Genomic DNA, 13,345 nt, shown 5'->3' on the forward strand with positions numbered 1-13,345 from the left:
ATTACCGGACAATTATATATTTATTATATATTTAATTAAATTTTTTAAATATTTTTTTAATATAATATAATTTTTTAAATATTTTTTAATTTTTAATTAAATTTAATGCTTCTGAGTAATCATCACCGCTGCGAGTATTTCAGGAGTCTTAAAAAGAAATTTAAAAATGAAATCCCATGAATCTAATGCAGTCACGTAGCATATAATATTCCTTAATTAATTCATTTTTATGGTCTAATTTTATTTATTTATGAGTTGCAATACAAAAATATATTTTATATAATTAATGTATTTTATTTGATATATAAACAGAACAAAACAGTAAAAATAAGTCGTTCATATGCATTGCAGAAAAAAAATCTTTCGTTCTCGCATTCGCATTCGCTTTCACTTTCGCAAAAATTTTTTCTTTTGCTTTCGCATTTCATTCGCTTTCGTTATAACCACTCTTTTGTTACATCTCTAATAAAAAGCACTGCTTTTATTCAAACACCATTCAAAGTTTGTGTGATGTATAAAATTCTAAATGTTATATAAAATTCTGTTGTATAAAATTCTAAGTGCATAATACAATTTTATTTCTAATTCAATGTTTTACAAAAATATTGTATGGATATGTCATATTATTTCTACTTTATTTTATTCTATTATTGTTTACATATTGGTTACTACCTGTTAGCTATATTGCTCAGCAAACACAGTTATATAATTGGAGCATATACCCTGTTAGATATATAAAGTGTTACTTGTTTTCGTGTCTGCAAAAAAATTATTTATTTCCGCAATAGAACGAAATGCACGAGAGTATTATAGTATTATATGATAAACAATAATACAAATCAGATAATCCGCAGATGATAATGAATCGAAAAAGGCCATTGCAAAATACAAACTATTCTGCTCGACATCGTCGCAGGCTTCGGCAAGAAGAGATACAATTGTTATCGGAGGCATTATTAGACGACATTGATTCTTCCTCGCAGACCAGTTCAAATGTAAGAGAATACGATGAGATCAATTTTCAAGATAATCATCAGGATAATATTGATAATAACGAACATATACAACAAGATTGCGAAACGGAAGTGTTATGGGATAAACATGAAGAAAAATATCTCCATACTCACAGATCTACCGATTCTGAATCTTCGGAACAAGATGACATCAATGATGAAAAAATTAACTTGCCACAAGAGAACAAAGAACAAGAGGATGATGAACCAATGAAAAAATTTCTTGCTGACTGGGCAATTAGATATCATATCAATCATGATGCGTTATTGCAATTATTAAGACGATTACGACAGCATGAGTGCGCTGAATTTTCCTCTTTACCTGCACATTCACGGACACTTCTGCAAACACCTCAGAAAACCACACTACGAGATGTTCCACCGGGGAAATATTATCATTTCGGTTTACGAAATGGCATATTAAAAATATTATCCTGGATAAAACTGGTAATCTTACAGATTGCATTAATTTGCAACTTAGCATCGACGGATTACTACTGTGGAAATCAATGCCAGATCAGCTGTGGCCGATTTTAGCATCTGTAATGCCGTATGAAAATGTTTTCACCGTTGGAATTTATTGTGGAAAAGAAAAACCCGCCAACGCAAATATTTTTTTGGAAGATTTAGTAGAAAAAGCTAAAATATTATGTTTGGAAGGAATTACATTTAATGGTCGACATTTCCCTTGCTACATACTTCAATTGATATGTGATACACCAGCGAAGTCGTTTGCATTAAGTGTAATATCACATACGGAATATAGAAGTTGTACAAAATGCACAGTTGAAGGAGATTACATCGAAAATCGAATTTGTTTTCCACGCTTTGGCGCACCGCGAAGAACAGATGAAGATTTTAGAAATAAAACTGATGAATCATATCATAAGGGAGGTATTACATGCAATCTATTGGAAATACCAAATTTTGGTCCAGTTACGAATGTACCTCAAGATTACATGCATCTAATTTGCTTGGAAGTCACTCGTAGATTATTAAACTTATGGTTATGTGGTGATTTAAAGTATCGTCTTCGACCTCTTATACAACAACAAATATCAGCACGTTTGGAGAACGAGTTGTTATCATGCCTTTCAACTGAATTTGGACGAAAACCAAGGTCGCTAAGATATGCTAGAATGTGGAATGCTACGGAATATCGTCAATTTTTATTCTATACAGGCCTCATAGCTTTAAAATCAAAGTTGCGACCTGATCTGTATAATCATTTTGTATCTCTGCACGTGGCCGTAAGAATAATGTGCTGCAAAAAATTACACTCTCTATTACCATATGCACAACAGCTGCTAGAACATCATGTTTCTTCATTTGCAAAATTATACGGACGTCACAATGTCTCGCACAATGTCCATGGGCTCGTACATCTTGTTGAGGATGTCGCAAAGTTTGGTTCTTTAGATAGTTTTAGCGCATATAAATTTGAAAATTATATGCAAACATTTAAAAGATTTGTAAGAAAACCTAATCAGCCTTTACAGCAAATTGTACGACGAATAGATGACATGGAAAACAACAGAATTGTTATTAAGGCTTCCGTGGAAACTGAATTCAAAGTTGATTTCAAATCAGAGCATCACGCTGGGCCTCTTGTTGCACGTTGTAGTGATCCTCAATACAAATTTATAAGACGTGGAAATGTGACGCTAAAAGCAGGCAATAATGCAAATTACTGTTGCGGTTTAAGTGATGAAAATATCGTTCTCATAGAAAACATAGCATATTGTTTGCAGCTGCAGAGTTTTGTATTTATAGGACGAGAATTTCTTCATCGAGATGAACTCTATAAACAACCTTGCAATTCCTCATTAATTGGAATATATGCAGTACATACGTTGTCAGAATTACAAATATGGCCTTTACAAAAAGTTGTCATCAAATATGTCAAATTTACACTTGGAGAAAATAATTTTGCTGTATTTCCTTTATTGCATACTGACACTATGAATGCCATTTGAATATAGATGTGTTAGAACCATGTCCGAGCAGAATTATTATGCTGTCATCGAGTTTTCGGATGGATTACAAATAATACCAAGCAATTGGTTCAATAAGGACATGTCGATGGTTCGATGGCCCGCTTTGACAAATGTACAGCGTTACGAGAAGGCTATTCGGAACATGGAACCACCTAAGGAATCATGGACGAAAATTCCGGTTATAAAAATAGTGGCCAAGGACAGTAAGTATAAATTCTTAATAATAATTTACGCAATATATATATTTTATACATTCTTCTTTGACACGCATTTTTTATTGTTAAAATAATATTTACATATTTTTTATAATATTGCTTTCATATCATATTGCTTTCCGGGTGACGAATGCATATTTCTGTATAATAGAATGTTTTGCAAATTAATATGTGAAATGCCAATTCCTTAAACCGCGGAAGCTTTAAATATTTAATATGTATACAATATATCTTTTATGTTTATAAAATATTTGTATAATCATTTTTTATTTATAGCATCGTATGAGAAAGCTCAGGCCAAACTGAAAGATGCAGAATTGTCAACGGATTTTGATGAAGATTCAGACGCAAGAGCGGACAAGTTAAAGCGATCTAGAAAAAATAGAGCACGAAAAGTAAGCACTAGCAGCTATGACGAGGAGGAATTTGATGGAACAGAAGTTCTATTAGATCCTTTTCCATCTCCTACTCAAACCATTAATTCAAAAAATCTTTACAAGACAAAGAAAGAGAAAGGTAATAATTCAGAATAAAAAATACTAATTCGTCAGATTTACGCAAAAATGTTATAAATAATGTTACTAGTCGCAGGTTAATATTTTATTTAAATTTACTAAGTTGCGCAACAATATTTCTCAATCAGAATTTATATTGTACAATTTTGCATTATAAAAACATAAAATATAAATGCTTTTTATTTATTACTTATCAAGATTCCCATTATTCCTTTAAAAATAATGTTTCATTTTAATTTCCAGCTGTTTTAATACAAAATAATAATCAACACTTGGCCGTAAATGATACAACGCTGCAGATAACAAACGATGTACCAGATGAATCTGCTTGTACTCCACAAAACGTGTCAGCGAAAAAAAGTACAAATAATTATTTATGTTTTAAAAACTTTTCTTTATTACTGTGATTCTATATGTTGAAATATGTTTTCTTTGTTTTTCTTTTTTAGAATTGCCAAGTGGACCAAGTTATGCATCCAATAACAAAAGTAATAATAACCAACACTTGGTCGTAAATGATACAACGCTGCAGATAACAAACAATAATATACCAGTCTTAAATAAATCTGCTTGTACTCCACAAAACGTGTCAGCGAAAAAAAGTACAAAGAATTATTTATGTTTTAAAAACTTTTTTTTATTAATGTAATTCTATATGTTGAAATATGTTTTCTGTTTTTTTTTTTTTAGAATTACAAAGTGTACCGAATTATGCATCCAATAGCGAAAGTATCGATTTACAGAATGCATTACGGAATAAATATATTAAAAAAAATACGGAATTTGCAGGAAATAAAAATAGCAATAATTCTAGTACCGTTGGACAGCACATTTATTCTCATGCAGTTGAAAATGAAGCTAAGAATGCAATAACAGAATTAACTTTAGATACTGATAATAATATTATTTTCGACTTTCCTGAATTGGAACAACAAGAAAATGCATCTGCTTTAATAGATCCTTTGGTATCAAGACATACATTTAATGATCTAAGTAAGCAAATTCATATTTCATCAAAATGCACCTTTTCTTTGTATTAAAAAAAAAGTTTTTATTTGTTATTAATTATTTTTAGGTTTTAACGCGTATCAACGCTTCGTTGTGAGAACATTAACTAACATCAACTTTGATATGAAAAATGTACAAAGGGAACTGAATGCAATGAAGGAATCAATTGCAGCATTGAATCGGAAAGAAGATAATGAATTGGATGAAAAGGAGAATGTACTAATAAATCTCCCTTTCAAGACTATTGATGGCGATTTACGAGAATTGGAGGAGAACTTGACAAACAAAGAATTCAGAAGTCAAGTTATAAAGGAGCTTCAGCAAACTGGTGGAAAAACCATAAAAAACATGTCTATCAAGATAATGCGTAAATTGTTTTCCGACGAATTGGCAGAACAATTTAGTTGGGTTGGTGGCAAGAAGAAAGAAGTTTTCTCAGACTTGTGTATATGTAAAGCAATTTTGTGTGAGTTTCCTATTTTTTATTGTACTACCTGATAAACAAATATCTGCATAATTATACAAATATGCATCGATTTTGCCTCAGAATAACAACAGTATAACCATATCCAGTAGCAAAACTGAGTATTGGCACCTTTGATGTAGTTTGTCCCACGTCACGCTGTATGCCGCTACATTGTTAAGCGTATCGGCGTTATATGTGGTGTGTGCATGATGGGATATTGTATGTATATCCCATACAGTCATGTTGCTAAGCGTATTGAATGCGCACTCAGATTTGAGACACTCGGATGGCTCACTGTCGCTACTGGGTATGGTTATACTATGTAATAATATGTGCATATGAACGTGCAATATATGGGTAAAGATATTTGTTATAATTTCTATCAAAAATTTTGGCATAATTATTCTGGACTAAAATCTATGCACATTTATACATAATTAAACATAAAATTATATAAAATTATATGCTAAAAATAGCAAAATATATTATTTTCAGATGTGATCGGCAAACGATTTACAGGCACAACGGAGGATGACATTGCTGCACCAATAAAAACTTGGTTGGCGCACGCCAAAGAACGCGCTCATCGTGCAAAAAAAACAGAGAAAAAAAATTAAAAACTCGCCTTTTTTGTTGAGATCGTATCAGGTTCTGGATTAATTTCTTTTTATTGTGTTCATTGTTTTTATTGATAATTTGTTTTAATCGTTTTATAATTACAGTTTTTAATTTAATTTGCTTTTTTTATTTTTTGTACGAGCGCGTATATTATTATTAATTAATTAATTGTACCTTGGATATGATCTCGTTTAATTTAAAAAAAAAATGAAAAAAATGGTTACTCTTTATTATATTTTATTAAACTTTTTAGAGTATTTTTTATCGATGCAATAATAAAATGCAATACTTCGGAAAATACATATAAATTCATACATAAATTTAATTTTGTGTTCAAATGTTAACAGAATTGTGTTACATTATAATGAATGTTAAAAATTTGTAATCAACAGAAAAATATGTTTAATTATTTCTTATTAAATGAGCAATACATTGGTGAATGTAAATATTGGTTATAATACTGCTGTGATAGTATATATATATATATATGTGTATATATGTATACTTATAAAGTAAAAATACTTGGAAAGTATATGTTTTTACTTAGAAAGTATATATATACTATATAAAAAAAAATAGTAAATAAATAGTAATAACAATAAATATATATATAATATGCACATTCTGTATAAGACACATTCAATCCATACACTGTCCTAACAGGTGGGATCTACATGAGATTTTAAGACACATATTTAAACTTTGAGTCATAATTTGTAACGTCATAATTAATCGAAGCTGTTCATAAGGCTTTAAAAAGATTTCGATTTGTTATGAAGTCATAAATTACGGCTTAAAATTTAAGTGTTAAGTCTTAAAATCTTATTGTAGACACCACCTAATCCATATGCTTAGCATATGCGGAGAATATCCTTAGAATATTCTCCAAACATACTAGGGATATTTTCCGCATAATTCTAAATATATTCTTTGCATATGCTGAGCATATTTTATGTAATTACTGAAGATATAGCCAGGATATGCCGAGGATATTTTTCGTATATCGTCAGTATATGCTCAGGATCAGAAGCAAGCGGACATTCGGTCATCCCCAGATTATACTAAGTATATCACAGTATATTTTTTGAATATTTTTCGAATATTCTCTCTCTAAGAATATTTCAATTTCCCGGTAAGATATTCTCAGAATACTCTTAGGGTGCCGTCCCATGGCGCGTATCGAGATACGCGCGTATCGGGCGTATCGACTCTGCGACCAATCACAGACGATCCGCCGTTTTTGATACGCTTAACAATCTTTTGAACATTGTTTGAGCGGATCGCACACTCACACAGTTCCATCGTAACGTACGTGTGGGTCGAGCCCTCCTTCTTGGGTTCAGGTGCCATATTGAGTGTAGAAAGTGCACTAGTGGCACTAGAGCAGTAGAGAAAAGAGAAGAAACGGAGTATTTACATACGAGGTGCGTGCAATTAGGAATTATTGCGATCTAATACACAACAGAATACTCAGGAGAATTTGGACAGTTTTCCGCAAAGCTGATCGTACGTATTCGATCGTACATATGCGTAGTCACGATGTTCCAATGAAATCCTGAGTGACATTGTTTTGTGTTTAGGTTAACCCGAATCGAAGGCCGACAAAAGCAGGATTGTCAGATTCTCGAGGAAGGGCCGCGTGTTCATCAGACTGAGACACTATACGACCAACGCTATCCGGTCCGACGCATCTATGCCCGTAGTACATGCGGTTAAGGCGAAGAGACGCTCGGAATTGAAGACTTTACTTTTGCTGGCTGCCCCCGCTTGCTCTCTTTGTGATATTTCTCATAGGCGGTGTGAGCAACTTTGGCAGAGTTTGTCTAATGTCGACGGCGGGGCACAGAATCACGCAGTCCCTTAGGAAACAGGCGTACGCCGCTATCCTTCAACAGGAAACGGCAATGTTTGACAGAGAAAGTACGGGAGAACTAGTCGGGAGATTGAGCGGTACGTTTCACGCTTTTAATCAGATATAACGCATCATTAAGGCATCGAAATCTATCATTTTGATTTCATTATCCTTTTTTTCCAGAAGATACACAACTTATTAGCTCCGCTGTCACGTCCAATGTATCAGATGATTTGCGCTCTGCTATTATGGCTATTACAGGAATGTCCATGATGTTTTATGTCGCCGTCGCTAGCATAATATCGATTAATGAAAGTAATTTGGTTCATAAAGGTGTGAGTGAGATTGATTTCTTTCTCGGCGCTGTAAATGAACGCTCGTCCGCACTTTCTCTGTATATTTCGTGTTGTGATACTATTCGCTGTAAAACGTATTCTCAATCAGTGATATATATTGTAATGATTACTTGTAATAAAAATAAATCCAAAATAAATCTGATTAACTGAGTTATTGTCACTGATTCACTCTTCGCAAATTTATTACTGCTATCTTATTTGTTACTATCTACATATGTTATTCTAGACTATACTGGCTTCTTTGTTAATTAAACGCCATATCAGGTAAGCATTAATTATAACACAATTTTGAATAAATATATTTAATACAACTCAATTTGTGCGCAGGCATAGAAAATAAGAGAAAATAATGACATTAAAAGTAATGTGATGCTAATATAAAAATCTAGAACAAAGTAGAAAATGAATTACAGTAGAAGATAAAAATATATTTTGAAATAACGTTGTTGAAAAAAAGGCTAACATAATACTAAGATAATATATTATTATAAATTTAATTAATAATTAATTGTGAAAACAAGTTTTAGACACGAGAGTATAAATGATTATACTCCTCGAATGGGGGGAAGAGGGCAAAGCTCAAAGATCACCGGCGTATTTGACTCGGAGTAGGGATCTTGATCTCGACACTGCCGTACACCGATGTCACGCAAAAGTCACAAAAATTCTTCGACGGACGCAAGCGAGGTGATCCTCTTCGAGGAGAAAACGAGGGCGATCTGGATCTGAAACGTAAATCGACATGGTGACACTGTTCTCAGAGTAACGTAGGTGATTTGGATCTAGATTAAGCGGCGGCGAATACCTTGGCGATAACCTTGGCGATCTTGATCTCGACACTGCCGTACACCGATGTCACGCAAAAGTCACAAAAATTCTTCGACGGACGCAAGCGAGGTGATCTTCTTCGAGGAGAAAACGAGGGCGATCTGGATCTGAAACGTAAATCGACATGGTGACACTGTTCTCGGAGTAACGTAGGTGATTTGGATCTAGATTAAGCGGTGGCGAATACCTTGGCGATGACCTTGGCGATCTTGATCTCGACACTGCCGTACACCGATGTCACGCAAAAGTCACAAAAATTCTTTGGCGAATGCAAGCGAAATGATCCTCTTCGAGGAGAAAACGAGGGCGATCTGGATCTGAAATGTAAATCGACGTGGTGACACTGTTCTCGGGGTAATCTAGGTGATTTGGATCTAGATTAAGCGGTGGCGAATACCTTGGCGATGACCTTGGCGATCTTGATCTCGACACTGCCGTACACCGATGTCACGCAAAAGTCACAAAAATTCTTCGGCGAATGCAAGCGAAATGATCCTCTTCGAGGAGAAAACGAGGGCGATCTGGATCTGAAATGTAAATCGACGTGGTGACACTGTTCTCGGGGTAATCTAGGTGATTTGGATCTAGATTAAGCGGTGGCGAATACCTTGGCGATCTCGATCTCAACATAGATTTTTTGCCGTACAACTGGCTTCACTTTGGAGGTTATGACGTTTGCCCTTTTAGGTGCATGCGTCACAAGCGTGTTTGTGTGCGTGTGTTCAGTACGCGTCGCCAAACGGTCCTACCGTCCCATGGAGCGGATAAAGCGGAAGCGTAACCAGCGGATCGTCAATCACGGATCCGTTTCAACGGAATCTTTGAAAGGGCTCTATCGGAAAAATTCTGTGATTGGCGATCCGCTGGTCCGCTTACGCTTAATCTGATGAAATCCGCTCCATGGGACGTTTAGGAGCAAATTTCGGCGTACCAAAACCGGCGGATCGTCTGTGATTGGTCGCAGAATTTGATACGCCCGGTACGCGCGTACCGCGATACGCGCCATGGGACGGCACCCTTAGAATATCCAATTGCTATCTGGGTTGGCAACGTTTCACTTTTATGGGGTTGGTAGCAGTACTAGCCTCCGTGTTGAGCCACGTAAAGGCCTATCTACATAAGACGCAGAACGCAAGTCGCAAGATACACGCACAGTCTACATGTCAATCTAACAAAGAGGTTAGGTTGACATGTAGACTGTGTGTGTGCTTGCGACTCGCGTTCTGCGTCTTATGTAGATAAACCTTAATGGCAGTTGCTAAACGTGAACATGCCGGTCAATTTTCTGTCATTCTGGATAAGGTTAGGTGCCCGCGATTTGGCTATATACCCAAATCCTGTCGGTATGTGCACGTTTTTGGTTCTCTTCCGTGCTGTGTCTACTATTTTGTGGTAAAGTCAACGATTTTTGGGTTCTCTTTTATGTTATGTTCACAATTTTTTTGTTTTCTTCCGTTAGATTCATGATTTTTTGGTTTTATTTCCAAAGAGAATCAAAAAATCGTGGACATAGCACGGAAGAGAACCACAAAAATGTGCACATACCGACAAGATTCGGGTACAGCCAAAACGCGGGCGACGCTGCGTTGCCACATCTACCTACTCGCGAACTATCAACTGCTATTTTAATCTAATTTCGATCGCTTTAACTTGTAATATATTTGTTATTAGATGGTGAATACGTGTTTTCTTGCGTTCTAAATGTTCGCATTAATTTACTGTACGCGTAGGCACGTTTTTTGAGCGTTTATATAGACTAGATATTAAAGAAAATTGGGATCAATCATCGCCGTCAACGCTTTCTCTATATAACCCCATGTAAAACGACGCATTTTTGGATATTAATATCTCAGCTTCTGGATGGTCAATAAATCTGAAATAATTCTCACACATGCGGCAGATCCTATACTATCATATATATTTTTTACAACTAAAATCTAGAGTTGACCAAACTGCTTCAACCTCCTTAAATCAGAATATTTCCGTTAATAATTCTTTACATTCTCTTCCTGACGTGTGTGTGAAGCTATCGTCTCATTTTGCAGAAACTCACAAATTATTGAGAGTTCTGGCTTCCTTTTCAATAGTTCTAGAGTTCCTGATAGTTTAAACAAATTGTTCTGGCCATTAAAGCCAAAAAACGCGTCAGTATAAATTGAGACGCTAGGTTCACGCAGCGTCTCACTTTGTCCTACACAAGTTCCACCACTGTATCTCATCAGATTTTGCGAGATCTATAGTTCTATAACAGTTCTATAAAAAGTTCTGCCATATAAAAGCAAAAAAAATTAATTATAAGGTATTAAAAAAAATTACGATGCAACGAATATACCGAGCTGAGACGCCAATTGAAATCTCGGAGTTTTGGCTTATATAAAATATTTTTTGTATAGTTCTGAGCATACACTAAAGCATTTTCTAAAGAGTTCCCGCCACTAGCTACGTTGTTTATATGTATATATTTATTAACTTTAGCAAACACTAGCTACGTTGTATAATTTTTAAATAAATTAATACCGCTTGAAAATCAGAAATTTATCGAAAATAAGGTGAGACGCTGGCCGTATTTCGACAGTTCTGTGAGTTCTGTTATAATTCTCGTGTAGTTCTGAACGTGTTCTAACGTTGTCCCATTTTATTCTGGCAATAAGCATAATTTATTCATTTTTTAAATAATTCTTATCGCTCGAGAAAGACCCTATTCTCGATAAATTCTTGACTTTTGTGCGTTATTAATTTATTTAAAAATTATACAACATTTTGCCAAAGCCCGGAAATCTTTAAAAATTGTTTTAGTATGCTTAGAACTGTACGAAAAATATTTTATATAAGCCAGAACTCCGAAATTTTCTACAACGTCTCACCCATATACCCGTAAATGCGTCTTTCTTAGGCGATAAAAATTATTTAAAATATGAATAAATAATGCTTATAGTCAGAACTCTTTAGAAAACGTTAGAACACGTTCAGAACTGTACGAGAATTATAATAGAACTCACTGTTACCCATGTGTATTGTTTATTTGAGAAAGTGTTTTTATTTTTATCCAATTATTCTTCTGTTAATTGTTGCTCGTAATTTGGCCGCTTGAACATGCATGGGTAAAATAAACTTAATAAGAGTGAAGAAACATTATAAACTACCCCCTTTTTTTAATATAGTTAATAATGTAGTTATTGGTATGCATTTAAATATTAAATTTAAAATTTATTATGCTAAAGCAGCTAAAGTAAAGATTTTTAATGTAAGACATTTTTAGATAGAAAAACATAGAACGGTGATTTCTATACATAACATTTACGAATTTTAGTTTTTCTGTTTATAAATATTCATTTAATTAATTACTTTAATTGTTAATTAATTATATTTGCAATCTTTATATATTTATAAATTTCAAATATCAAGAGACACGGTAGTGAGACCGACCGTGACTCTTTTACGCGACGCGACGGGTTGCGAGTACCCGAGATGTTGAGACCTCGATAATGAGTGAACGGATCAAGTTCTAAGTAGGCTTGATCGAAAGCTTGAGGTCCAATTAGGGGGGGAGTTTCTCTTATAATATTCCGCTTCGTGCCCTACGAGCGGAGATATTGCGACGCAAAGTCCAAATGTAAAAATTTTATTATTAAGATACTTCTTCTTCTCCTAACGCCGACGTCTTATATGACATATATATCAGAAATGTCACTTTCACTTTTTCGACGCTGGCGGCGCAGGTATCGCCAGTTTTGATATCGCGCGCATATTTCGAAATTAGGTCGATAGACTTAACGGTCAGGAGGAAGATTTCTATTTAGGTAAATTAGGTATATATATATAATATATATTGAGTCAATGGCTGCGTTCAGCCGATACTCCGCTAACCTCTGCTTAGCGAAGAGAAAGGTAGCAATTAAGTGTAATTGGTTGGATCCAAAGATAAGAACCAATCACATTCAGTTGCTACCTTTCGCTAGGCTAGCGGAGTTTTGGCTGAACGCAGCCAATTACTTCATGTTTATCTGGAGAGATTTCATATCCTTACATATCGTATTACCATAGTATAACTAGTACTGTCACTCAATCCTTTTTTGTGGTTTGCGCCGATCCGTACTGCGCATCCGCCATTATTTTGGAAGAAACTAATCAGAGGATTTTTGTATATGTGTTAGCGCAAAGTCAGTGTGACGTTTGAATTAATGGTAGCACGAAGTCGGTGTGACGCCACAGAGGCTGAATTTTAGTGTAAATCATTGTAAAAATCAGTGAATGAAAACAGTCATAATGAATAAAAGCAGTCATAACATTTGCAGGGTTCGAGGCTGCCAACATTTTTTGTGTATTTCTACCTAACCTATAGATCATATTCAGTAGGTAAGCTAGGCCGGTTCCAGACCACATACCGAGGGCGAGGAGGGGTGAGGGGCGGGGAGGGGGGATCCGCGGGGGGGGGGGGACCCCTTCTTCGGAAGCCGCGGGGGAGGGGGGGGTACCG

The 13,345-nt window shown here is 35.0% G+C and overlaps 2 protein-coding genes and 1 long non-coding RNA gene across 9 annotated transcripts; 2 read left to right on the forward strand and 1 right to left on the reverse strand.

Annotated features, from left to right (window-relative positions):
• The first annotated feature begins 304 nt into the window (after positions 1–304).
• On the forward strand, positions 305–2,989 carry LOC143895328 (uncharacterized). The gene has a single exon (XM_077402379.1). It carries the CDS (start codon positions 1,523–1,525, stop codon positions 2,987–2,989), a length of 1,467 nt encoding a protein of 488 aa, XP_077258505.1. The 5' UTR covers positions 305–1,522.
• LOC143895327 (uncharacterized) lies at positions 2,986–8,182 on the forward strand. Of its 3 annotated transcripts, none has more exons than XM_077402376.1 (9): positions 2,986–3,213; positions 3,502–3,741; positions 3,984–4,100; positions 4,190–4,342; positions 4,431–4,733; positions 4,816–5,214; positions 5,710–7,338; positions 7,413–7,782; positions 7,868–8,182. In XM_077402376.1, the coding sequence occupies exons 1-7, from the start codon at positions 3,009–3,011 to the stop codon at positions 5,829–5,831; spliced, it is 1,539 nt and encodes a 512-aa protein (XP_077258502.1). In that variant the 5' UTR covers positions 2,986–3,008; the 3' UTR covers positions 5,832–7,338; positions 7,413–7,782; positions 7,868–8,182. The 3 variants fall into 3 exon arrangements, with proteins under 3 accessions (XP_077258502.1, XP_077258504.1, XP_077258503.1); XM_077402378.1 differs by having other exon boundaries at positions 7,871–8,182; XM_077402377.1 differs by having other exon boundaries at positions 5,710–7,256.
• A 144-nt stretch (positions 8,183–8,326) lies between these two features.
• Positions 8,327–10,027, reverse strand: LOC143895329 (uncharacterized). 5 transcript variants are annotated; one of them, XR_013256278.1, is made up of 6 exons: positions 9,800–10,027; positions 9,476–9,613; positions 9,266–9,395; positions 9,056–9,185; positions 8,846–8,975; positions 8,327–8,765 (listed from the first exon to the last, which is right to left on the reverse strand). It is a non-coding gene; the product is annotated as an uncharacterized LOC143895329 (long non-coding RNA). The 5 variants fall into 5 exon arrangements; XR_013256281.1 differs by having other exon boundaries at positions 9,860–9,889; XR_013256279.1 differs by lacking the exon at positions 8,846–8,975.
• Between the last annotated feature and the right edge of the window lie 3,318 nt (positions 10,028–13,345).

The sequence above is a fragment of the Temnothorax americanus genome, unplaced genomic scaffold (assembly GCF_048541705.1).
Source record: "Temnothorax americanus isolate GAGA-0224 unplaced genomic scaffold, ASM4854170v1 Scaffold152, whole genome shotgun sequence".
Taxonomy (NCBI): Eukaryota; Metazoa; Arthropoda; class Insecta; order Hymenoptera; family Formicidae; genus Temnothorax; species Temnothorax americanus.